This window comes from Rhea pennata, chromosome 19 (assembly GCF_028389875.1).
Source record: "Rhea pennata isolate bPtePen1 chromosome 19, bPtePen1.pri, whole genome shotgun sequence".
In the NCBI taxonomy this organism is placed as follows: Eukaryota; Metazoa; Chordata; class Aves; order Rheiformes; family Rheidae; genus Rhea; species Rhea pennata.
Window position 1 is genome coordinate 9,341,072 of NC_084681.1, and position 27,046 is coordinate 9,368,117.

Below are 27,046 nucleotides of genomic sequence, written 5' to 3' on the forward strand. Positions count from 1 at the left end.
GCGACAACAAGAAGGGAAAGGACCAGCAAGGCATCAGGACATCAAGCATCAGTTTTGGTATACCCAGAGAACAGGGCTGCTGAGAAAGATGAGGCAGGATTTCAGAGTCACTTCACATGGGTCGCTGCGGTGGAATTTATTGGGTGGCAAAGAACGAGGGCTTTGCTGCTGCAGCCAGAAGCTCTTGCCAGCACATTACTTAGCCTTTGCAAACATGGTTTTACAGCAGTGTTACAAGAAGGACAGCGTGTGTGCAAACTAGATTGGTTATAAAGCCTGTCCCGCACAGGGAGGCAGCAAAGGCACAAAGCCTACATTAAACGCTACAAGAAACTCATGTGAAACTGCCTCCCAAACCTCTGTTTTCCAAAAAGAGCACGAACCTCGGCGACTACACTGCAGTATCAGCTACGTCCTTCAACAGGGGCATTGACATTAACATCCACGGACCGAGGACAACATTAGGGAAAGCATGTCCGTGGCGATGAGAAACACCACCCGGGCTTTGCAAGTGGACAGACAGGAACCCCAGTCCTTGCTTGAGCTCTCAGAGAAACAGCATTTCCCACAGATTTCTCCCTCCCAGTGAGGTTCCCCCCTCGGGGCTCCCCAGCTTCTCTAAAGCCTCCTGTTCTTCATTTTATCTCTAACCCCCCTGCAAGAGGGGCTCAGGAGCCAGATGTCCACTCTGGCACCTGGGCAGGAAACCACAGCCCTGAGAGCAACCCAAGCTGCAGCCCCCAGCTGGGGTATCAGGCTACGCATGGCCCAAGGCTGTTTCAGGGAAAGGAGTATCCATGTACGGCTCAGCAACAAAGTCCCTCCAACGGCAGGGCTAGTTCTGATATTGGAAACACATGTTCTTCGGAGAGAAAGAAAAAAAGCAGCTGAACTTCCACGCAATTACTGTTAGCCAGAGAGCTGGTGGGTGAGAGAAACCAGAATGCACCGCTCGAGAGGCTCAGGCAGGGGCCGGGGCCAGCCGCTTGACATCGGTGCCTCCCCCACACGTGACGGCCACACATGCAACGAGAGCCGGGGGGAGAGCTGGGTTTCCCAGGGAGGGGGAGCTGCCCGGGGAGCGAAGCCTGCACTCTGCCTCAACGTTTGCAGCCCCCCGCTGCTGCACGCAAGGGTTCAAGCACTGCCCTCCACAGCAAGCGCGTGGCCTGCGAGCGTTAAATGCCTGAAGCGGTGGAAACAAAGCGAGAGCGTAGCTAGTGCTGCAATACTCCAAACCCACCAAGGCAGGGTTTGCAGACACAGTTCTCGTAGATGAGCAGGATCAACAAGCCGAACGGGTCTAAAAACATCATCTCCCTTTTAAAAATGTTCTACTTTATCAGATTGTCCCATGACAGAACGTCCCACGAGGAGCAAAGGCCACAAGCAGAGGGAGGCCAGGGTGTAAAGATAAAGCCATGCTCGTACTGGAAAGTCTGAGGACAGAGTCCCTTGCAGACCATAGTGGTGGTGCTGTATCTGCTCCACCCGATGAAGATGCTGCTGAGCATCCTGCTCTCTCCTTCGAGAGGAGGTTTTAAGGCCTCATTCACCCAAGTAAGCTTTGCTTGTTATAGAACAGCATAACTGACCCATGCAGTCATCTTATTCCAGCGAGGAATGCATTTTTGGTCTAGCCACTGACACAAGCAAAACAAAATCTTTTCTACTGGAATGAAGTTCTGCACGGGGAAGTGGAAAAAGCTGCACTTAATACAATTCTGGCAGTTTAAGTTTACTTTTAAAAACAGAGAAAGAAATCCCCACACAGACAAAGCCAGAAGTGGAAGGAACTGACACGAATCAAAAGGAAACTCAGGCCTCATTTTAGGTTATGATACTTCAAGTCAGATTTTGCAAGATATTTTAAGTGCCCAAGATATTCACTGAGGGCTACAAGTCTGAAAAAAAAGTTAGAGATCCGGCTCTTTGATGCTGTCATTTGAGAAGTGCCAGAGACAGGAAAGCTTTGCGTGGAATAACCTGCATCTCACTTGCAGACTAATCAAAAAATCTACCAAATGCTCTTAAAGGGTTTGGGTGTTCTCTTGCTCGGTACAATTGCCCTAGGACAACTGGCTTCTCTCCTTACAAAGGCAGGGTCGCAGCCAAAAAAACGTTTTTCCAGCAGTCACTGCAAAGGTGGCCTTCCCACCAAATTCCAGAGCTCACTGACTGGTGTCCATCACTGGCCAAGCAAGCAACTCAGTTGTTCTGCATGGCTAAAGCAGCTTTGCCACGTTCTTGCAAAGGCTTTAGATGCAGAAGGAGGCTGGCTATGGCTTTAGGAACGACAGGCTTCACACGTGTCGTTTGTGGGGGACTCCAAGCCCAGCTACGATGCTGCTCCTGATGATTCACAAGAGCATACAAGACATCGCCAGACTTTACGCGCTTCAGCTAGGGGTTTTTGAAGGGCATCTGAGTTCCTTCAAGTCTTTACAGAGAGACAAGTGGATGCAGATGATGACTCAGAGCAACTAAGTTAGGTGAGACTGAGAGTAGGAGACTGAAGCACACACAATTTGAGTGGGGACAGGTCCCCATTGCCACCCTGGAGGAAAGGCATGCTCCAAATAGAGAGGGTACGTACGAGTGGCCAGTGGCTGGGATGAAGTATATACAGCAGTGCACCCTGGTGTCTGGGATCCGTTTCTTCCGGTTAATGTTGATTTCCTCCTGCAGATACTTCTCGTACTGGTCATTGATGAACTTCATGATGGGCTGCCAGCTACAGAGAGACAAACACACGACATGGGTTTTACGTGAGCAATCTGGACCACCCTCATCCTCCCAGCTAGCCTGACTCTGCAAAGCGGAGTCCTCAGAAGTGAATCTCATCGAATCCCATTTAAACACACAAGGAACCTTTCAGTTCCCGTCAGCTCCCATTCATTCAGCAACTGCAGGAAACAGGAATCACAAACCTCACGTGTTCACCACTTGGCAACTCCTTATACTCCTTACACTGCGGGAGTAGTAGATCTTGTTTACTGTCTCTTTTAAAGAGCAAGTGCCTAGAAATTCCTCCCTTCTCTACTCCAGGGGATGGCTGCCTAAAAACAGAATCCTTCCTCTCTCTTTTTCCTTTCCCTCTACTTTTGCACTGCCTCCTCCAAGAGCAAGAGGAGTTCCGAAGCATCAAATCTCATGAGTCCACCCATCCCATCTCACAGTAAAAAAGGGAGCTATGATTGCCCAGTCTGTTCCAGTACTGAAGGATTAAGATGGTGGAGGAGACACTGCCAGCCTGACACTGCCAGACCCCTGCTCTCACCATCCAAAGCGGATCTCAAAGTCCTGGTAAGGAACCTCTTTTTCTTTTTTTTTTTTTTTTTTACTTCTGGGAAAATGCAGCAGAGCAGTTAGCAATTGCCCGCCCAGAGCATAGGACACCTTTGGATGATCCACAAAGTCTACTGTGAGATGACAGAGTATCTACGGGTTTCTGAAGAACCCAACTATAGGAAAAGGGATCGTAGAAAGCAGAGGAGATGTGAAGGCACACAGTTACAGAAAGAGACTTCCCTTTCTTTCCAGTAGTAGAAACACACATACATGTGTGGTCAAGCATTCACCACGTCCATGTGAGCAACCCAACTGCGAGCAGTCGCAGAGGACAGCCCTGCCTAGCTCCAAGGAGGAATACATTAAGCACAGAGAAAGCCGCTGTCCCAGGGACTCGTTGCAGAGTTCAGCCTTTAGGACCCGTGAACAAGGTCACGGGACCGGTCAGCCCAGCACAGCAGCTGATCCCAGCCGAGAACAAAGGTTGTCTCATGCCAGAAACAGCAGGATGTTTGTGGATTCTAACAGGGCTGTTGTAGGGCTCCACTGAGCCCCTGAGAGCACAGCACTGTCTCTGAGATGACAGGCTGGATGGGAGGATACGTTGTCACAGGGAGATACGCTTTTCTCCCAGCTCTCTTCACGCCATCCACACCAACCTCTCTTTGCTTCTCCAGCCTCTACAGAGAAGACTAGCCTAGCCTGCTCTATCCTAACAGCACTCCTTATCTCCTCAGGAGAGAGAGGAATGGTGGTGTCCTCATAGCCCGAGCTGAGGCCTGCAGTGCTCCCGCTCAGCCTTCTCACCAGTTCTCGTTGTTGATGTGGTCTCCAAAGCCCGGGGTGTCAATGACTGTCAGCTTCATGCGAACTCCCTTCTCTTCAATCTCTGAAACAGAAAAGCAGGCAGCGGCTGTGTGAGGCAAGTACTGATGAGCACTCAGGCCAAGCCTGCCCTCCTGAAATCTGGTGATGGATATAACACCACATCAGCCCTGAAGCACAACACCCATGACCACCTTAGTTGGCCGCTTCCATCATAATTAAATCAATGCTAGTGAATAAAGGGAAAAGATGATGAGTTTGCTTGGTCCAGCAAGCACCTCTGGATGGTCAAATCCCTTCAGACAGATGACAAGAGTGAAGGTTTCCAATCGCAGAAAGCCTCTGAAGAAACAAGATGCAGTGACCAAACATCAAACCACCAAGCGGGATCTGCAGAGACTCACCATGAGTGATGGATTTTATTTCAATGGTCTTGGGGATCCGCTCTTCAGAAGTTGGCTGTACAGATTTCCGGCTGATTTTGGATTTAAAGAGGGTGTTGATTAATGTGGACTTCCCCAAGCCACTCTGACCTGGAAAACAGCAAGACAAATAACAGTCAGCCCTAACCCATTTACAGATCACCCTTTTAGGGAACGGCTGATGCCACCCACACTGGGACAGATTCAGCCTGCACCGGCTCTGCACAAGGGAGGTAAAAAGTGCAACTGCAGTAAGAGACTTGTTAACCACAGCTGTATGAGGACAGCGAGGACAACCACAGCTCGCTTTGGGGGTGTGGGCAGGGTGGCTCCCTAAGCATCGTGCCAGGGCCATGTTACGCAGGGCAAGCACCTCCCCATGCAGCTGCACCTGGGAAAGCAGAACAAGGGCCGTATTTTAGCATCAAGCACAAACCACAGCAGCTTGGAGGCTGGGCAGGCTATGGACACCCTCAGGGGCTGCAGAGCTCACATTTGCTTTAACAGCTGGTGCTCCAAGGCTGCGGTTACATATACAACCCTGAAGGACAGGATAGCATGAAGAAGCTCCAGGGAAGGAGCATCATTTGGCTTAAGGCTCTTGCTGCTGGACAGACACGTGGAAGTAGGGCCTGGAGGGCTCTGGCCAGAATCTGCAGCTGGATACACCCAGCACATCTGTATCTGTGCCCTCCTGCAGGCTCTTTGGGAAACACCGACAAGTCAGGATGGGGTTAATGAAACAACCCTCAAACTTACAGCAGTATCACAAAGAGAGCATAAATTAACCCCAGGATTGACTGGCTCTTTCAGCAAAGACACAAAGCAGCTGTCCGACTCAAGCAGAAGGCCTGATTTAATGGGTCACCAGGCAAAGAGCCTCTTAAGAACGCAACTGCACCGGCAAAGCCTGTGCAAATCAGCGTTTCAGGAGGAGGAGCGGACGGGAGCCCAACAAAGCCCTGGGAGAGGCGCTAGCCCAGCCTGTGGGCAGGGAACTGTGTCGCCGGCGCTGCAGGCACCCAGGGAGGACACTCAGCGTGGGGCAGCTCGGGAAACGAGCAGCTTTGCAAGGCCTTCAAGGCTTGAAAGCAGGTGACAGAAGCCGCGGCCATTTGTTACCCATTGCTGTCACTCGTCGCCTCATTTGCTTTTGCAATCAGACAAGACCCTGGGATGCACAGACCCTCTTAGACAGCTCTAGACTGGCAGCATCTTTGAGTCAAAAGAAACCCTACCCCGTTCTACGACTTCTGAAAAAAATAGCATTTGGGGAGAAACATTTTCACACTTTTATACCCCAGAGCTGAGACAGATCAGAGCAGAAAGGACACGGTCAGCTCCCAAGTCTCCAGAGAAGCTGTCCCACGACCTCAGAGAGCAATCTTTGCAAAGAGAACAGAGCAATTCCTCCAAAGCCGGGGAGTAGATGCTCGGCCCCAGAGCAGACGTCCCGCGCGCTCTGCCATCAGCGTGGAGCTCCTGCGGGAGCCTCCGCCGGGCCGCCGGACTGGTCCGCTCCAGCCAGCAGGACAGCCACCGCAACGCCGTCCCCGTGAGCAGAGCCTTTGAGCGCACGAGACGAGCCGGCTCCGGCACCCGGCCGGAGGTCTTACGGCCTCCGACGCACCGGCCAGGTTGCCAAAGGCGCCAAGAGTTAAACTCGTGGCCTCCAAGCGTGGGGTCGGCCAGCGCTTTAGCACTAGGCATCAATTTTTGGCACCAACTCCCAGCGCTGTTGTAACATGGGAGATTAAATCAGTCTGCTCCCATTTCGGTGATTATGCAGCAATTAAAAGCCGAGCTTACAACTTGGCTCCCCATCTCTGCAACCCAGCGCAGGAAAACCCTCTTCGTCAGCAACGACCACAGCTGCGTGAGAAGAGGAACTCATGGATCAGGCTGGGGTCAAACACTCCTGGTCTTCAGCTGCCTCAAGAAATGCAGGGCAAAGCAGAAACGGGCCTGAGAGCTGCACACGGTCAGCACAAAGCCCTCGCCGCTCTGCTAGCAATTAGGAGTCCCGCGTGGGGCCCGGGGGGAACAGGGGGGACGCACGGCTAAAATCCGCGGCAGCCGCTGCGTCTCTGCCTGCCCAAACCGCTGGGGCCTGGAAAGGGAACAGAAACGAGGGCCGCGGGCGGCGGCGGACCCGGCCTCCGGCTCGCCGGGCGACTCCGCTGCGGCGGGGTCCGATCCCCTCCTCGCCGCTCACGACCTAAGGCACTGCACGGACGGGCGTTTTAACGCGCGGGCTTCGAGCTCAGGCCGCACGGGAATAAAGGAGCCAAACGAACCCTGCGTAGAAAGCCTGGAGCCCCTGGACGCCCTCAAAGCCGACCCTGGAGGAAAACCCCGCTGCCTGCCCGCCGCGGGGCCCCCAACGCTGCCACGAATTCCCCAGCCGGCGAGCGGCCAGCCCGGAGCCTGCCAAGGGGAGGACACCGTTTTCCAGCCGCTCCGAAGCGGGGGGCTCGTCTAACCGCGCGCGTGCGCCGCCGGGGCCAAGCCGGGCGCTTTCCGAACGGCCCTCATCTGCGAAGCGAGAAAGCAGAGGAGCCTTCTTCTCGGCGCAAACGGCTCGCGGAGGGAAGGGGGGGGGATGCCCAGGGTAACCCCAGAGCTGCGAGCCCACGCCGTGCCCGGGGGGAGGCAGCTGGACGCCTCTTCTGCAACGGCAATGGCGGGGTTTAGTTCACGCAGTTTCAGCTGCAGGCTTTTAAGAGCAACGCTGTAACCCTCCTCCCCAGGGAGGGCAGCTGAACTGGCTGCAAAAAGCTGGATCCGTAAAAAGAGAAAAAGCCACAGGGACTTGCAGGAACTGGTTTTGCCATGACCTGGTTTACAGTAATCCCCTCGCTTGAGTCCTGTGGAGACTTAACCTTTTATCAGGGACCAGTTTGTGTATAAGAAAACAGAAAAGGAAAGCGCAGGGCATCAGCAGAGCCCAATGGGAAGCTACAGCGCAGTGATTTTCTTTTTCTTTTAAAGCAGAATTAGCAAATTCTTTGCACGATGCCCTCCTCTAGCTCCAGCTCCCCAGAGTTTTTTTGCGGAGGCAGCCGTGACTCCGGGGCAGCAGCAACCCTACACAACCCATGACACGAGCAAGCGAGGTGGAAGGACCCCCCCAACTAGGCTGCAGGTCACGGCGCGGGTTTTACACCTCTCTTCCCTCCGCAGCTCCCTCGCGCAAGGGCCGGCGAAGGCCTGCAGAACATCAGGGAGAGCCGCTGCTCTGCGCGGCCGCCCCGCCGGGGAGCACAAAGCAGCTCAAGCAGACCCGGGAGAGACTCTGCAGGCCAAACGCACGCCAGGGACGTCTCTCAACAGATGCACTGATAGCGGGAGAGAAGCAGAAGAGGCTCGTTTGTTTTCTCAACTGCTGTTATTCCAAATTTCCCTCTCTTGCGCAGCCTCCCGCAGCGTATCTCCATGCACACGGGCATACACAAGAACGCGTTTCGCTGGTGACTTGTTCATACGGTCACTTTTAACTTGAAACGAGCCCGTCTTCCACCCCTCCTTCCTAACACGTAGCAAACCTGCAGGATGCCCTGCTTCCCCCCTGCGCTGTTTTGGGTCCCCAAAGGCACCGTTGCTACGCAAAAGCCAGCCAAGCTGAACAGCCCAGCCAGACCCCTCTAGGTGTTTATTTGCACCAGTAAATCACACGTGGCTTTTCTTCACTTGCTTAGAAAGATCTTTGCTCCCTCTACCTTGTCACCCCTCAAATCCAACAGCTATTAGCAAGCGTTTCACGCGTTGCCACACAACGTGGAGAGCAGGAACGGGAACCGGGAGCTGGCTATCGGCTCGAACCCCTCCGCAGCTGCACACCGAGGACGCTGCGGCCGGCAGCGAGCGTTCGCACTACCCAGCGCTGCGCCAGGCGCCCTGTAAACGCGTGAGCAGTGGTGTCCGTCAAACCGGTGGAAATACCGGCAGAGATCAGTGCTCCACCATGCCAACGGCAGCACGCGCCGATAGTCCTAACACGCGCGTGGGAAGGTGCGTGCAACCACCCTGTGCAACAGGCTTTTCCCAGCTGCTGAGCTTTAGCGATAACTGAATTCAACGCAGCTCCCTGGAAGCAGGATTTGCTGATTCCTAGGGCAAAGGCTCCAGCATTGAAGCTTAACAGCTGTTCCCAACGGGGACAAACATTGTCACACAAAAAAAATAAACAACTTGTTGAGCATGTTCGTGAGTAGCCAGCTCAGGACATGTGAGGAAGAACTCACCGACAACCATGATGTTGAACTCAAACCCCTGCTTCATCGCTTTCCTCCTCATCTGCTCCAGGATGGCATCTATCCCCACGTAGCCGAAGTCTGCAGCAGGCTTCTCCGGCCGCGTCGGCGCTGCCTGCTTGAGGCCGGCATCTCTGGGAGCGTCCGTCATGCTGGGCGCGTAGCTGGGAACTGCCTCGGGACCTGCAAAGGCAAACAGAGCAGTCAGGGGCGGCACGCAGCACGGCGTGACTGCCGAGCGCAGGGCAACGACGCTCCCCCTGGCAGGCAATGAAAGGAGCTGCCTGTCACATCCGAAGCGGGAATAAAGCACATGCTGTATCACTGCTAATAACAACAGCAAATGTGCACCGGAAGGCCAAGAGGGGACAGGCACGCAAGAGCTTTCTTTGCCTGCAATTACTTCAAATTTGGGATTCCGCATCTTAATTTTTCCTGCTCTCTGCATGCGTTGCGAAGTCTGCTCGAGCAGAACACATCAAAAGGATTCTATAATTACAACGCTACACTGATTGCCAGTATAAATGCCTTGCAGCCACGTTTCAGGGAACTGGGTGGCTTTCTGTCAGACACAGAAGTTTTCTGCATCTACTGACACACGTCCCCTTCTAGCTTCAGCTGAAACAATGTGGAGGCTGCTGTCCCCAGCTCACCTCCAGCTCCTACTGTTGTACATAAGCCTGCTGAAAACTGAAAAGACGACACATCCACAACCACAGAAGGGGCTACGTCATTTGATGCCTATGCAGTAACGAACCTTTTGTGATACTGCTGATACCCATCAGGGCAAACCAAGCCCTTTGACCTTCCAAAGGGCCGGAGCACTTGACCTATGTGCAAGGTGGCTACAGAGTTTGCAGGTTCACACAGCGCTTGGGCACTGCTACTCTTAAGACAGGTATCTGTGGAGCTACCTGCCTCATTTAGCACCTTCTTAAAAAAAGACCATCCACTCGCACAAGCAACAGATGTGGAAGCATCTGCTGCCCGGAAGGAAGACCTGCAGCTCCTACCGAGCAGTGCCACCTGATCACACCTAGGCACAGCGCCTCCCTGCTCAGGCTGCTTCCGCTCTGCAGGTATGGAGACACACAGGAGACATCTCAACGCAGAGCACAAACTCAGCCACAGGTCCCAGCCAGTTCCTTACTGGAACCACGAAACATGCAGAAGAACTGAGCTCCTCTAATGTAGGCACAGAGAGAGAAGCAACTGAGATTGTAGGAAAATGCACTCATAAATCCTTACTCCTGCAAGCTGCTTGCTGATCAATGCCCAAGTCCTTGGATCCATCAGCCCGAGTAAACTATTTTAATTTCTTTTTGCAAAGCTTCATAGGTCCTCATTTCCAATCCTGAAAGCAGGAACACAGATCTTAGCTCCTTGCTTGTTTGCCTAACTCTGCTGTTATTTTTGGCCTTTTACGAGGTGCTACATGTTTTCTTCTCCTTCCCTCCAAAGGGATTTGTGTGTAGGAGTGCAGCTGGTCTAAAGGGGCTACCTCCAAGCACAAACACGTCATCCCTTCTCCACTGGTGATCGGCAAGAGCCACGGGAGCCATGTCAGACTGGAGCCTGCAAGGCTCTGCAAGCAGGACGCACTCGCTTCCTGCGAGCACAACACACTAACACCCTCAAACACAGGCCAAGAACAAAAAACATCCCCCCAAAATCCCAACCAGATTTCACCATACAGGCTGCTGGGTCGCTTTGAATACTTCTTTCCAAGCCCCTGCTCCTGGGCTCTGCAGAGCAGCATTACGCAGCGATGCACTAGCGAGCAAACAAGCCGTATCTGACACGCACAGTAGCAACGCGCTCCTCCCGAGCTCTGTACCAGACACACACGAGTTCAGGCTTTTGCACAGCCGGCAACACGCTGCTGGCCTTGCTCCTTGAAAAGATTACAGGCCAGAGCTCTTTCCAGACATCCCGAATTAGTGCCGTTCCAAAACGGCAAGGCCAAAAGTGGAAAAAATTCCTGCGTGCCACCAGAAAAAATAATTCACATGGAAAGTATGCTACTACCAGCAGAAGCATCAGGTTATGCAACGGTTTAACTAGCACAGGCGCGAATGGAGAACACCAAAATCTACGTACACCTTGTAGCAGGTGGGACCGACCTCAGCAATCGGGACGGGGCAGAGCACGGGAACCGCTCGCGCCGGTTGGAAGAGAGCCCAAAGCCCGTGGGACAAGACAGCAGCCCGGGAAATTTGGCTCAGCTAAGGTCCAGCAGCGTGCGCAGAAAAAAACAACCGGAGCAGAAAGCTGCTCTCGGTTTGCGACAGAGCAGAGGCCGCGGGACGCGGGTTCGCCACGGCGGCGCGCTGCCAGCGGGGACGCAGCGCGGCCAGCAGCACAGCCCACGCGGCTTCGGCTAGCCGATAGGAAAAAGTGATATAAAGGGACAAGTTCTTCCAGCATTTCTCTCAGTGCTGGCTCGCTTGGAGAGGAAAAAAAAATAGAAAAAAGAAAAATCCACATGTTGTAACTAGGGGAATCTGCACAACAGGGATGCGGAGAAGTCTACCGCCCTTTACATAGCAAACTCATATATTTACCAAAATATTCACCGTCTTCCTTTTTAGCTTCCCAGTACTACAAGCAGCATTGAGACAGCAGCCCAGGCAGAAACGGATTTTTGTTAGCTGGGAAGGACTCGAGCATCCCAGGGCTATCCGATGGGTTTGCACCAGCAGTGGCAGGATGTGGCTGGACCACTGCCACTAATGCCCCAGTAACAGCAGGATCAGACCTCAAATGCCACTGCTTGATCTTTGCACAAGGGCCACCGCATAGCTGTGAGCGGCGCCAGTCCCTATTAGCAAACGGCAGCAAACCACAGTGCTGCCCTAATGCAGCTGCTTCGTGCTTCCCCACGTCGAGGATGGCTGGGGATCCCTTGGGACAGTCGCACCAACGCGCTGGTAAGACGGAGGCCACTCGCTTTGCAAAACAGGGACGGAGATGCCAGAGACCACAGCCTCGCACGGGCTCCTCAGCTTCCACCCCCACGGGTGTCTGTGGATAAACACGATGCACGGGGCAACGTGTGCTCACGTGGTGTTTGAGAAACCTGCTCTGTCCTCTGCCAGGTTGAACTTCTCCGCGTTGACCCTGGAGATGCAGACAGCATCAGGCAGCACTGCACCGAGCATGCACAAACCAAAAGCTGCAGCACGGGCTCCAGGATGAATTAGGACAGCTGCTCCAGAGTTTATTCTGCCAAAGACTCTGGGATGCGGCGCTGTAATTAATGCACATCAGACGCGAGCCAAAGCCAACATCTGCTGATCCCCCGACGAAAGGCTCACCTCGGGGAGCCCGCCCGGGAGAGCCCACCTGCGCCACCGGCCCCCGCGGGGCAGAGCTGGAGCCTGCGAGCCCGTCCCCACGCACAGGGCTGGGCTTTGCGAAAAGCCTCCCGGGAGACGCAGCTGGAGAATCGAGGGCCTGGAAAAGCTGGACAGATGGTGCACTGTTCACAGCCCGCGAGCTGACCGGGGAAAGCGAAGGCAGGCTGCGTGCCGAGGGCTTCCGCGAGCGTACGCTCGTCCGATACCCGGAACGGCTCACACTGGGCTGGTGGCCTCTTCAAAGATTTGAGAAAGTGGATTATAAGATACCAGGATCTCCAATTCAGAGGCATAAAAGTTAAATGACCTTTTCAGAGACAGAGCTGGGAATGTCCCAGGTATCCCCACTCGCTGCCAGACCGCAGCACGCAATCCGCATGCTCGGCTCCAGCAAAGCAGCTGCGAGTCGGGTGCTAGCTGTCGGGGAGGGCAGAGCTCGCCCAAGCGCGGGGCTCCGCAGATAACCGTCACTCGGCAGCTGTGCAGAGAAACCGAGACAGCCAGGAGGCAGCACCTTTGCTACTGAAGCATGCTGCACCCTCCCAGCTTTGCTACTGCCCGCTACCAGACCGTATCCATTTGCACACTGTGTGGGTGCACGTACATTGCCAGAGAAATGCTAACGCTTGCACGGTAAATCATAAAGGAACTTCCTTCAGGTCCAGGGAGCAGCTACTGCTTGCCAAGCAGCCTGAGGAATTACGATGCACTTTCGTGGCTGGCAGCAGCATCTGCTGCGACATTCATGGCCTTCAGCCTCGCTTTGCTGTAGGTGCCCAAGCCCTTTTGCTCCCAGGTTACCAACATTTCCCAGTCCCGACTAGTAAAACCGTGATCCACCAAGCAGCAACCCCAAAGGCTTGCACCTGAGATGGACAGGCGGGTACAAATGCTTCAGAGAAACAACGGCCCCAAGCAGGAAAGCAAAGGGATTCTCAGAGCCAGCTCTGGTGGTGCAGCACCGAGCACCGTGCTGTTGCTGAACACACCAGATCAGACCTGCTCCCTTCTCCCTGCAAGTGAGCAGGGACAGGGACTTTCCTCCAAAAGCTGCCACTACCTCTCCCCATATTTAAGCCCTTAGTTACTCTTCAGAGATTTTGCATTCAGTTCTGCTGAGCTATAAGTGTCTAGAAGATAAACATGCTGCACAGATTACCGACGTGGGCACATTTCCCCCTTTCCCTCCAAGCTGCGCTTTGTGCTAGACTGAAAACACCATCGGCTTCCAGATTTGTTGGATGGGTTCATGCTATGGCGGAGGGAAGATTCATAGCGGCAAACAACAGTATCAGTCAGTCGAGGGCGTGAAAACATAACAGCTTCCCAGACAGTCGAGCATCCACAGATGTTTTCAAGAGAGCAATGTAGACCAACTAACCTTTCAATTACTGGGAGCAACAATCCTACAAAATTATGACCATTGGGCGTAACAGAGATGTTTTTAGAACCAGAGAGAGAATTTATAGCTCCCAGCTAGCTACAGCAGACTGGCAAGACTACAGCAGATGCAGATTCCAGGTCCTTTCTACATGCCAGACTTGCAGTCTGCAATCAAGGCTTTAGGTATCTTCCAAGCACAGGGGCACCCTGGGGTGATTTGCAGCAACCCCAGGGAGGCACCTAGCTTCCCTTGACCATCAGGGCAGGCACCAAATCCTCCCGAGCTCTCCGAGAGGCTACAGCACCGCTCCACCATGCCCCAGGCACTGTGACAGGGACGAGAGAGAAGGCTTGGAGCACACGTCCAGCACTCACGTCCCAGAGCCCTTTTGGATATGGACGTCATGAATCCTGCCCTGTACACAACTCAAGTCTTTCTGCCTCCCAGATGTGAGTTACCGCGATGGAGCCAATCCTGGAGCAGCTCACAGGGGGACACCAGGAGCCGAGAGGGAGGCAGCAAAGCTGGGGCTGCATGAACACCCAAGCGTGGCCCAGCCATGACTGCCACCTTCTTCAGTAAAGCAGAAAGCCAAGGGTTGAGGTGTGAGCAGCCCACGCTTGGCTCCCCAGGTGGACATTGCAGGGCGGAACACAGCGGATCCCTCCCAGCGCTGATGGGGAGGTGGGGGGCACCAGGGGATGCTGGAGCAAGGCTGGGTATGACCCTGGGGCCCTGGGAAACTCGAGGGGGGGGGTCAGTGTGGCCAGGGCTTGAGAAGAGGGCTTAGCTGGCATGTTGGCTTTCTGAAGCCACTGCCAATGCAGAAGTAACAAGCGGTAACTAAGAAACATTTCTATTATTTGGTTGCAGCCCTCCGACTTAGAGCTGGTAAAGCGAAGCTCCGAACTGGAGCCTTTCTGCTCCTGGCTACCATTTTGGGCTCGTTGCCAGCTCAGGACCATCTAGCCACTAGCTACCTTTCCTTCTCGTCTTACAGATTTTCACCAGGGCAATAGCAGGCATGACCTTGAAACAGCAGAGGACCCCGAACTACACTTCAGTAAGACAAATCAACCCAAGAATTGTCAGAGAGGTGGCCAGAAGGCTCCTGACTATGCAAGAATAGAGCGAAAAAGCTTCATTTTGCATCTCTGCAGGCAGCCTTCCTTCAAAGCAGACCTTACAAAGGCCTTCTTGGAGGAGCAGGCCTGGAAGGAGGGTAAGCTGACTTGATGCAAGTCCCAGGAGCCCTCCTCCGCTGTGCTCTGGGGCTTGCTGACACTTGGCAATTAGCATAGATTAAGACAAAGCATTTAAAGTGAACTGACTGCTCTGGAGTAGCATCTAGTGCAAAGCCTTTCATTCACTAGGAGTAAATCCATTTTCAGAGTGATTCTGGCAGAAGAGGAACAAGCCAGTTTTGCTCTAGACTAAAGGCTTCAATACAATACCCAACATGGACAGAGCACCGAGTCTGAGCACGCACAGAGAGTAATAGTTGGGGCTGAATGGCCCCAACTCTCTGCATGTGCTTCCCCCTCCCGGGTCCGGAAATGCTCATTTGGAGTTCACCTCTCACTCCCTCTTTCATTTACAAGAGACAGAAGTTTTGCTTCCCAGGCTCCATTCCCACTTCCCCTCGCGGCTTAACCCTTGCACTGCTGCAGCTACTCTGATCAAGCAAGGGGGTTTGGAGAAAAGCAGAGACCTTGCCGCTTCTCCAGATCGCTGCCAGCCTGTTGATGCAGACCCAAGCACTAGTGCTCCAAGGCTGAGCTTCATTTCTGCCTTCAGCCTATCTCCTCTCTCAGTTAGTAACAGCAGGTAAAACATCATGCATCACCAGACAGGCAAGCAGCAAGAGGCTGTTTTTCACTAGGAGCCACAGCGCTGAGCCGACCGCACCAAAAAGGCGGGCTCAGACCAGGTTTCAGTGCAACCTAAGGCCAGAATAAGCCAGCACTTGCTAGTGGAAGTCCCACACCCCCCTTGCCCGAGTAGAAGCATTTGGATGGACACGCAGCAACAAGGCATGAACCTGAGCTGCATTTCAATTAAAGGATTTCTTTTCACACGTGTAGGGCTAGTTTCCTCGTCGCATCTCTAACCCCAGTCCAACTCACGGAGGCAAGAGGGGAGGCCAAATCAAGCAGCAGTACCAGCAGCACCCGAAGCATCCACAAACCACAGACCTTACGCATGAGCCCTGCAACCCTCAGCACACATCAGGTATCACGAGAAGACGACGAGCCCTCTTTCCTGGGCCTGGACACGTGCTAGCCCTTTTCTGTACAGGGAGGAGCTGTATGGCTGTGTTTCTGTAACCACGAGAGGCAACAGCTCCATTGACAAACAACAGTGCAGGGAACTATTTACAGAGACCTTCAAGGAGGAGCTATTGTACAGATCACCCTTTCCGTTTGCCGGGGAAATTTAAAAGGAAAGACGAGATCAGAAACAACACGGAGATTTGCCTCCTCCAGTCCTACATGCTGAAGGTCAAGCCTTGGGCACACAGGGTCTCTGCACAGGACTCAGGCTAACTGCTACCTCTACTAGGATGCCACCAGAGGTGAAGCACGAGACTACCCTGACATCATCCCTGGCTTGAGGGGAAAAAAAAGAAAACATGTCTCAGGTGAACCCTGCTGTACAAGAGTAGCAGAGAAAAGCCATTTCATCAAATGGTCATGTAGAAAAACATCTGTGGCCAGTAAAGCCCTTGCTCCCCCCAGACAGATGTAGCTTTATCTAAGTTAGTTCAACAACTTAGAAACCGATTTCCTTGGGACTCCAGGGAGAAGGTTCCCTCCCAGCACCCTCTGCCCCACATCATTGTGTTCACCAGAGGGACATAAAAGCCCTTCCCAACCCCCATGCAGCGGAAAAGCCCAGTCATAGAAGGTAATGTCTTGCTACCGCCCATCTGCCAAGCCTCAGACTTCGAAAACAAAGAGAAATGCGAGATGCTCGAAGTAAGCTGGTTGACAAAAAGAGCTGTGGCACCGGTATTTCTGAGGGCAAGCGACTGCATCCAGCTCCAGGCACCCCCAGCCCCACCCACAGGCGATCCGAGCACCCAGACAGCAGCAGACGCACCGAATGCAAAGACCCGCTCCGCTGCGAAACCAGGCTCAGGAGATGCAACAGGAACGAGCCAGCGAGTCTATATCCAGTGCTTCCAACTGGAGATTTTTTTAATTATTATTATTTATTTAAATAAAGGACGATCACACCCTGACAACGCCACCTTACAGCGAGGCAGCCCGCTCCGGGCGGCGACACCCCCCGCCCCTGCCCCTGCCCCGCCGCGGGCTCCCGCCGCCCAAAGCCGGGCGCCCCCCCGGGCTCAGCGGCCCCCGCAGACGCGGGAGCAGCGCGGGCAGCGCCGCAGCACAGGAGCCACTCCAAAAATATATATATTTTTTTCCCTTTTTTCCTCCCCTCCTTTCCGGCAGGAGCAAGGCAGCACGACCGGTGCCGCCCCCCCGCAAGCCCCCGGCAGCGGCAACTCACCCGCGGCGGCTGCGGCGGCCTCCCCGTCGCCTCCTCGCCGCCACTTGCCCCGGTTGCCTCCTCCCCCCTGCGCAGCCAACTCCTTCCACTCGCCCGGCGCCGGAGCTGCTGGTGATTAGCCTCAGCCGGGCTGCAAACATCTCCTTAAAGGGGCCCCGCTGCAGCCGCCCTCGCCGTGCCGCTCCGCTCCCCGCGGGGCACCCGGAGCCGGCGCCCCCCCCCTGCCCCCTGCCCAGACCCCGGCCCCGCCGAGCCCCGGAGCCCGGCCGCCGGGCTGCCCCCAGCCTCTCCCACTCGCAGAGGGGCCCTTTTTGCACCAGGAAGCCAGGTTCAGTCCAGGGCGACCTCCATAGTCCCATCTGCTGCCGGTTTGTCTCTGGAGGGGGGATGAAAGGGTCTGGGATGCGAAGCAGCTTGGAAGCGCATCCCAGCCGGTCCTTTGACCTTCTCGGCCCATGCCCATCTCCGAGATGCCGAGCTGCGTTCTGCCCCACGGAGAGCGCAGCCAGAGCCGCCTTCGCGTGGGCCACATGTGGCCTGCTGGGTGGGTGTCAACGCAGTTGGTGGCGATTTCCACCAAGAAAGAGCCGAGCTCCAAGCATCACTGCCGCAGCACAGCCACAGTCAGGGCTCGAACGGGTGCTGCAGTCCTGCAGGCACGGCCCACCACGGGGGACAGAGGCTGCTTCAGAGACGTAGCAGCAGATGCAAGATGCAGGCACTCGGCCTCGGGGTGAGAGCTCTAGGCTGATGCTCACCAACTTTTTGCTTTCAGGCTTCCTAAAATGCTCTCAGTGAAGTCGCAAGCCTGCCTCCAGCAAGTGCCAATTTTGCCAGCTGTGGATTTTTCTTTGCAGTTGCTTGAAGACCACTTAGAGGGATGGATCTCGCTGCCCCAGGGGATAAGCCAAGAGTGCTGAAAACCGCTGCTCTGGGGGTTCGGAGCTCCTTGCGAGACGCAGACCCAAGGCCTACACCCAAGGGCTTGTGCGCTTTTTTCAGTTATGTCAATTGATTTGAAGAAAGATATTATGTCTCTGCAAACCCTGTCTCGTATCCTGAAAGGAGCAGAACTTCACAGCCATCCCCCTCTTACCCCGAGAGGAGGGCACGCAGCGAGCCCAAAGCCAGCCCCATCCCCAGGAAGGAGGGACCGGCGCAGGGTCGGGCTCTCGCGCCAACGCGCAGGCTGAGCTGGAAAGCTCCTGCGAGGACCCTGCCAGGCCTGGGGTGGGTGGCTCTGAGCTCACTTCTGGTGCAGCCGTCCTCGGCACCGCTCGGGACTCCTCGACGAAAGCCACGCACAGAGAACGGAGGAAAGCGCCTCCGTCCCTCGCGTGACCGCAAGCACCGCCGCGGCTTGCTACGGCCGCAGCGGGTGTCGACAGCGCGGGAAGGGGCGATCCCTCGTTTCGAATCCACTGTGCAAAGCCAGGCTGCCTCTTTGCAACTTTGGTCCTGTCACGTTACTTTGACCCATTCGACAATGTCAGGGCTTTTTTTCCACCCTGCCCCCACCCCAAAGATAACCGCAGTTTTGGGAAGCTCAGCACATCACTAGAGGAAGGCCTGAGGGCAATGCAAGGGTTAAGCAGGATTGCATTTTCAGTCCTCAATACACAAGGGGCTCCATTCCACATGCGCAGCCTCCAGTGGGCAATCTACTACCCACCAGTACTTGGCTAGGACTTGCTGACCGCTGTCCTTTTCTCAGAAAAAGTTTGCAGCGCTAGAACATCCTCCAGGCTTAGAAACCAGGCGGAAAGGGGGCCGGTAAAAGCAGATAGAGATCAGGGAAACCCAGAGACCTGTTATCAGCATCACAGTTATCAGGATCAGCAGGCAGGCCCCCTTGGTAACCCAGCCCTCAGGCAGATTTCGATGATGGGACGCGGAGACGCTGGGGCTGCATCCTCCCTGCTCGCAGCGGGGAGCCCAGCAGAGCGCAGGAAACTCTCCAGCAAGAAAGCTCACACAAAAGCCAACTCAGCAGCCCAAACCTCATGAACCCAGCGGATTTGGCATGCCAGTTTTGTGCTGTTGGCTGTGGCAGGCTCTCGCAGCTCTCCCATGGGTGCTGCCTTCATCTTCTCCTTTAGGACTGACACTAGCTGCTGCATTTCTTTTACCCTACGCTTCTTGCTGGGCACAACTTTAATGCTGCTCGACTGCCTGGCCCTTGAGCTGCCCACAGCCCCTGACATGACTGTGGATTGCCCGGAAAATTAGGGCCCTTAAATGGACCGGTTGGGAGAGGCTCCGGTGCCCTCACTTCAACAAGTGCTGCAAGTAACAATTTTTGGAATCCTCCACCATCACACTGAGACAGGAAATCCAGCCTCAATCTGCTTACACTGCAGCTGCGTGGATTACACCACTTTTTAGGACTTAATAAAGCTTTAACCCCTATCAATGGGCATTAGTGTTTTAATCTCCTTAATCTGCACGAAAATCCAACGCCGGATGCCAAACTGGGCTTGCCCAAGTAGCAGCTGGGTCCGTTGTGTTTCAACGCAAGTTCCTTCAGCCTTGCAATAGCTTGTAAAAAGCAGGAGCAGGGCCCAGCAGTCAGCAAGCAGGTCTGCCACGCTCTCTGTCTTAAGATTTGATCAGGAAATAAGGGAGGTATCGGGAACGCGCACTAGCACTGCAGACCTGGTTCGTTTTCAGGTCCACGCTGCCAACTAAGCACATGCACAAGTTTCTCTGTCACTTCTCGCAGACAGTAAAGCTGCCGGGTGCTGCAGGAGGGGAACGGGGACGCATCCAGCACAGGGCTCAATACCCGAACTAACGCAGCGACCTCATGGACAGGCCGACCCTGTGCAGGCGCGCAGGGCAGGAACTGCAGAAAAGTCTCCTCCCTCCCCACTTACTGAAGTTCTGCAAAGACATCTGAAGCAGTGTTTTGCAGATGGGAGCTCATGGGCTGTGGAAGTGGTTTTTCATATAAACTCCTAGAAAATACTTCATGTCATCTCAGTGCTTTGACTTCACCCATCTCAACCTTCCCACCTAGAGAAATGGTACAAGGTGGAAGAGGGGAAGGGAGAGATGTGGATGAACAGTTCGGAAAGACAACAAAATGACATCCTTTGACTCAGAAAATTAAAGATATAAGGTTTTCACAGCACTGCCTTTCGTGCTGAAGGATCTCCTAGTGGTTTCCAGGCTGCTTAGACAGAAGAGCTCCTTGCACAGTGACAATAGCCACCTCCGGGATTTGTTATTACAGGAGCACCTTTCTATTCCTGAAACACAAGCAGGGCCCAGTTGTGCTTGCTTCTGTAAACGCCTATTTCTGACTTGTAGAGCTCGGTGTCCAAACAGGCAGGACAGATTACTGGAGGAAGGAAGCCGCCTTATCCCTATTTTGCAGATGAACAACGGAAGGGTTAAGTGACTTGCCCAGGGTCACACAGAAAACTCACAACAGAGCCAAGAACTGCATCCAAATCCTCAGTTAAGAGTTTTAAACACAAAGGCATTGTTCTTCTCTTAAAAACAAAAAACGAAACAACAAACAAAAAAACAGGGTTAGGAGCAATTCTGGTAAGGCCCTCTTGTTGTTGGAAGTAGTACCAAGGGATTTTAACCAATTACAAGTCCGGTTCTCATTTGACATCTTCACGAGTAAAAATGGGTCTGTATTTCACTACCACACTGCACAGGCTGGATGGAAGGTGCTGGGAACCAGCCCCAGCATCAGCTCAAAGCTCGTGCAGGATCCGATGGAGAAGCTGGTTCCATGCTGATCCTCGAGAAAGGCTCAGAAACAGCTACAAGATGATCAGTGACTGTTATTAGCCCATTACACAAGAATTAGATTTTCTGAGGAAATCACAACCATTTTTCTTTATCTTGCACCAAAAAACTGCCTGGTCGTGGGGCTGGCCACCAGCTACGGCAGGATTGCCAGAGCTCAGCAGCACAGCCGCCTCTCTATGCTGGGCAATACTGTCTCTTAGCAAGCACACACTAATTGCAACCATATTTCCCCAACTCTGAGTAATAGCTTAGATCTGCAAATGAAGACAGCTTCATCAGGACTAATCAGCCTGCCGAGGAGACCTGCATGGTTGTGAACAAAAGTGTTTCATCCCAGGCTGCCCATCTCGCTGGGAGTCCCTCTAAGAAAATACCAAGTCTCAGGCCCGCAGGGAGAACTAGCAGGACATCTTTGCTTGTAGGAATGCTGAAAAGCAGTTTTCAATCTGCTGATCACCAGTATGAACTGCAGTATTAGAGCTTACTAAATCATTTTTACTGTTTTAATGGAGGAGCAACGGCGATGACCTGCAAAGTCCCCAGTGACTTCAATAGACGCAGCAGGCACGCAGCCTCCCTGGCCGTCCTGCCAGTTACATTTATAACCTCGGATCAATAGCAGAAGAACAAGTACATCCAGAGACCTTGGTAAAGCACCAGTAAACTCAGTGGAAGGCAGCATGACTGAGGAAACAGGACATTGCTTTGCAGACTAGACCAAAATTTTTTAACGCTGCAAATGATCGGCCACCACCACATCGCTCCTAGCAAGAGTAGAAACGGATTCCCTATGGCTGGCGACACTGAAAACAAGCCCCAACATTCTTCTAGCCCTGCTGTAATTGCATCTGAGTGACCACCAGGGAAGTCCACCCAGGAGGTCTGCATGGGGACCACCATGGTCCCTTCCTCCTCAAGTATACAAATCCACTGCACAGGGCCAACCACTCCATCTTGCACGAGCGTCCCGTGAACCTTCCCAGCTCTGTGCCTGCGATGTCCCCCAAAAGGGACAATGACATCTGCCTTCCTGGCAGAACAGTGCATGATCCACTGAGAAACAAATCACCAGAAAGTTTGGTATCATAAGACCTATGGAAAGATATTTTCTCCTTTCTGACTAGACTCCCAGATCTACATACAACGCCATTTTTCCTCTTTCAAGCCACCTGACTCTTTGCAGAGAGTGGCCTCTTGGAGCAGCCCAGGCAAGGTGCAGGTACCACCTCCCTTCCTTCAGAAAAGGAATTTACTCAGTGACTTACACCTCGCTAAACAGTGACAGTCAAGACGGGGCTGACGCTGGTATGGGCTGGGGCCCTCCAGGCTGCGCTCCACCGCACGGTCCAAATGTGCCCCGAGGTAGTGCAGCAATGGTGAGCATCAAGCACTGCTGCGTGTTGGCTGGGTGCAGGCGACAGAAGCTGACCACTTCCCTGAATCCTGGCCAGTTTGATAAACGTGTATTATATATGCTGTCGGGAGCAGTGTTGGGCACCATTCCCGCTGACAGTCGGGTACAGACCCATCCACACCCACTCCAGCCTGCAAGGCACGCTGCAAAAACGTGCTGCCCGGACTGCGCCGTGCCCGGACACTCGTGTCAGCGCCGCAGGAGAGCTGGGCTGATGCCCCCCATCCTGCTGCGGTCTCCCTCCTGTGACTGCTCAGCCCTGCAGACTTGAAAACCAAGCGGGACGTCATTTAACCTTCCAGGCGGTCCTGCAACGACTCCGGGAAGCGGAGACAGGGTTAGGCGAGGGGAGCCCGGCTGCATCCTTGCTGCGGAGGGGGAAAGCGGCTCCTCCAGCCCGACGCCTCCACCTTGCTCCCGCCCACGAGCCAGCCCCGGACAGACGGACAGACGGGCGGAAGGAATTATTTCCCGTTTTGCCATCAGCCAGCACGCCCAGCCGGCACCGCATCCTGGAGTCACCCGCCTGGAGCCGCGCAGCCCCCCGCAGCCGCCTCGCTCCCGCGGCCGCTCGCTCGGGCAGGGCAGGCGGCAGCGTCCTCACTGCGTTTAAGCAATGCATCGTCCCCAGAGGGGAAGGGGCTTCGCTAGGAAACCACTCTGGGGTCACGTGTATTTGGAGAAGGCATCGAAAACAAAATTCTCCCAGCACCCACTCCACGCAGGGGGCACCCGTTTGGCCACCGACACGCTGATTTGGACAGAAGCAAAGGGCGCTCAGCATCTTCTAGGAAGCCCCCAGCACGTGGCAGCCCTTCCACAGCAGGGGCTGCTGATGCCTCTGCAGAGAGCGCAGCAACCCCAAGCTGCTCTCAGCTCTCATAAGCGTGGCCAGGAGGAGGCAAGTTTGAGGAGCATGTAGAAACGCCAGCTAAAATAGCTGTCTGGGAAAGCTCAAAATTTCCCCTCTGCTGGGCAGCCAGCTCGTGCCCAGCAAGTTGCACAGCGGCAGCCAAACGCCAGCTGGCCGAGCCGCAGCTTTGCCGCGACAGAAAAGCCAGAGGCTCGTCGCTAGCACGTTCGTAGCTACTTATTTTCAAGGTATGACGGCCGCTTCCTCTCCAAACGCTACCGCCGCGCCAGCGCTTCGCACGCAGCCCTTCCGCCGCGGCGCGGCGAGTTCGTTACGGCCCGGCACGCTGCTCGCCGCTGTCGCTCCCGCGCAGCCCGCCGGCACGCACGTGGCTAGCCGTGCAACGGGTACGTAGCTGTGTAAGCTATGTGCAAAGAGCCTTTCTCTGTCCTTTTTGCGCTTCCCTTTTTAAAGCTATAAATTGCTTTAGGAGGTTAAAAAAAAAAAAAAAATTAGGACACCCTAACCTTGAAAAGAAGGAAAACTGCTTTGCTCCAGCTCTGCTCAGCTTGCCGAGATGCTGGGCTGTCTCCTGGAGCTTCACTAATAGCAAGCCACCACCGGCACGCTGGCTGCAGAGCCAGCTGCCTCCTCCAACGGAGGTGCTCGTCCGCTAATGACAGCGCTGTGTTTTCACGGCGAAAGGTCAGGAGGATGGGGAAGGGGGGGTGAAGCGTGAGAGCAAGAGCTACGAACTACCAAATCGCATCGGTCGGCTTTGGCTCATCTTGGCTGTGCCAGACGCGTCCCTGCGTCCCATGGGGGAGTGGAGCCCGTGGACGGATGGCCCGAAGTGGGCACGCCAGCTCCCGCGTCGCGGGAAAACCGCTTCGCCACAGCTCCCTAGCAAAACAGTCCAGGCGCCGACTCCCCGCGCCGGTGGGAAGACAGGGCTGCCCCTGGGGAGAAGGTCTCCGGGCAGAGGCTGCGCTGGTAGGAAACCAGTGGCGGCCACATAAGCGGGGATGAGCCAGGGTCAGCGGCTGGCAGCAGGGGATGGGGGCCTCTCTTCCAGGAAAGCAATGGCAAACGCCTCCGACCCGCAGCGGAGAACAGCAGTGGGGGAACAGAGGCGCAGAGAAAGCCAAGGAAGCTCAGCAGAAAGCAACAGGCATCGGAGCCTTGTCCTTGTCCCACGCGGCTTGTGAGCACGGCTGTCGGCCAGAGTCTCCTGCTATCGCGAGCAGGCGAACCAGCAGCGGTGGCTAGGAAAGGCCCCCGTTGCCTAGCAAAAGGCCATTCATCAGCAGGATTGGGTTACGCCGGGATTAGAAAGGGTTAACCTGTTGCAGCTGGGCCAGAAATAACGTGGAGGACAAAGAGAGGCTTCATGCGACTCTCAGTCCTAGCCAATGCAAGAGAACAGGGCTTAATCCGCTTGCCTAAGAAAATGTGGCTTGTGCAATCCCAGTCTGTGGGGAGCCGCTCTAGCAAGCCGTGAGCCTAATGGGAAGCGTTAACCAAGCTTGGGAGAGGACCCAAAAACAGAAATATAAATCACTGCTTCATGAGTTTGTGAAAACAGACAACTGGATAAAGGCAGCAGACTCACAGTAGCACTTCTGCATGCGGTGCGACAAGCAGGTGGGACTTGGCCACCTCAGCGTGGCAACGGTTGATGGTCCTGGAGTACCTCCAGAGCAGCCAGACCTCAGCATCATTGACCTTAATTATCACTGATTGGAGAAAGAGTCACTACCAAACTTCATCCCAGGCAATGCTTCTCCCTTACCGCGTGTCCAAGGGACTCCGCCGCCGGCCACAGAAATCTCTGACTTGCTGTGAAGGACCGCAGGAAGGAATCAGCCTCCCTTCCAGCACGTGGAGATGGCAAGGAGCCCCAGCGACACTGCCGGGCGTTTTGGGGCTGATAATAAAGGTCACACGGGCTGGAAGAGTGGGTGAGCTTCGCGGCCCTGTCCTGTTCTACAAACAGGATGGGGATTACAGGTGGGGGTTTCAGCAGGAGACGTATTACTGCGCTGCAGGATCCTGAGCCCTCGCGCAACAGCGGGCCATGGGGAAAGCAACTTCCCGTGCAGCTGCTCCCAAGAGCCTCCGAATTGTGAGAAATACGGATCCTGCTCGCGAGCCTTCACAGTTCCCACGGCACGTGGGAGGCCGCTTGTGCGGGGGTGGCGAAAGACTCGCCGACTTTGGAGCATGTTTGAGAATTTCCAGTAGAAACCAAGACATGCACTGGGCACGACAGCATCAGCAAAGCGCCTCTCCCAGCACCACCAACCTACCTGCAAGCCGGAGATGCTGCTGGGAAGCAGATGGCATTCACATGCGCTACGGATGTGGACAAACCATCTTTGCATTCATCTCACAACCGGTATCCGGGCACATGTCCAAGTGCTCTACTTATCCGCACGCATTACGGAGCGGCATTCAGTGCGACCTAGTACCACTATGCCCCTGCGACAAATCTGATTTGCAAGCCCGGCCCCTCTGCAATTGCTCATTCCCCACCACCCCTTGCTCCGTGTAGTCCAATTACCTCGAAATGTCACTAGCCACATGTCCACTCCAAATGGGATTTTTGGAGGAGCTCCAATGAGCCATATTTCCAACATTCACTCTTTCCACTAAGTTTTTGTTATTATTTTTCAATTAATGAGTCAGACTAACCACGCACCTCTCAGCAGAGCACCTACCAAATTTTAGAGAATAATGAATTAAATAATAATAATGAATTCATAATAATGAATTAAAGCACAGATATATTAAGCAACTTGTATAAATCGCAACATTCAGCCAGCATAACAACATCCAGGAGTGCTGCCTTTCACTTTCCCAGCTCAGCCTCCCTTGAAAGGCTGCAAGCGTACCAGAATGAAGCTCGGACGCATTACACAGGAATCAAAACCTCCAACACGTGCTTCACCTGGCCCCAGAGTATCTTTGACAGGGCTGGATGTGGCGTCACGGCCATAAGGAAATCACAGTATTTAAAACCACAGCCTATAAAAATTCCATTGTGCTCTGAGAGGGGAAGTCTGGATTCCCCTCGGAGAGGAGTCCAGGAACCGCTGCACTGAGTTATTAGACACCAAGCAATTAGACCTGGCTTCATCTACATGCCATGAGCTATGGCCAGGATATAGCTGGGCTTGAGCTATTATGTTTAATGGCTGTGGAGTCAAAAATGTTCAATACATCACCTCCAAGCTACCCACGAGCCCCACAGCCACACAAGTATTTTGTCCTCAACACAGGACAACATGAAATGTCGCTATATAAGCATTAAAGGGCTCACAACTGCCTGGGCTGTCTGCTGCATAACTTCCCAGAATCTTCATGTCAGGGATAGCAAAAGATGTCTGGAGCACGTCCTTAACGGTACTTAAGATGTCATTACAATAAGGCTGTAAGCGGGGCAGACACAACCTGAATGCTCGTACTCCTCATACATGTTGCATTTTAATAAACCCCCTATATGGAAAAACACACTTGGACTGTGCAAGGACACTTCTGGAGTCACACATAACCACTTGAGAGGCAAAGCCCAAAGATGGCAACTCCTGCTTTTACAAGGCAGTGCCTGAGCCGTCGTTTCTCTCAAAACCACCAGCTCGATCAAGCAGTGCCTGCATATGCAAATCTCTCATCGCCCGATCTAAGCTCACATATCTCACCGGAAAACTGAGTGAAGCAACCCAAAAGTCATTAGCCCAGTGGAGGCACAAGACGCCCAGCTGGTAAGTCTCCAACAGCTGCATAAAATCTGTCTTCAAGTGCTAGAACTACACCATCAGCCCTCAGCTTGCTTCCTCTGCCTCGCGCAGCATCTGCAGCAATGCAACAGTGGAGAGCTAAACAAAGTCAGGCAACTCGCTTAACACAAGGGATATTTAACTTGAAACTTGCCTGCTGCTGCAGTAGGATGTTCCTG

At 54.1% G+C, this 27,046-nt stretch overlaps 1 protein-coding gene across 2 annotated transcripts in view; it reads right to left on the minus strand.

Moving 5' to 3' along the window:
• Positions 1 to 27,046, minus strand: part of SEPTIN9 (septin 9) — a 126,168-nt gene that overhangs the window by 13,658 nt on the left and 85,464 nt on the right. For both annotated transcript variants that reach the window (XM_062591377.1, XM_062591376.1), the window contains exons 3-6: positions 8,783 to 8,974; positions 4,521 to 4,649; positions 4,099 to 4,180; positions 2,597 to 2,734 (exon numbers count right to left, since the gene is read on the minus strand). In XM_062591377.1, the coding sequence (XP_062447361.1) occupies positions 2,597 to 2,734; positions 4,099 to 4,180; positions 4,521 to 4,649; positions 8,783 to 8,974 (541 nt within the window). The remainder of the gene's footprint in view (positions 1 to 2,596; positions 2,735 to 4,098; positions 4,181 to 4,520; positions 4,650 to 8,782; positions 8,975 to 27,046) is intronic.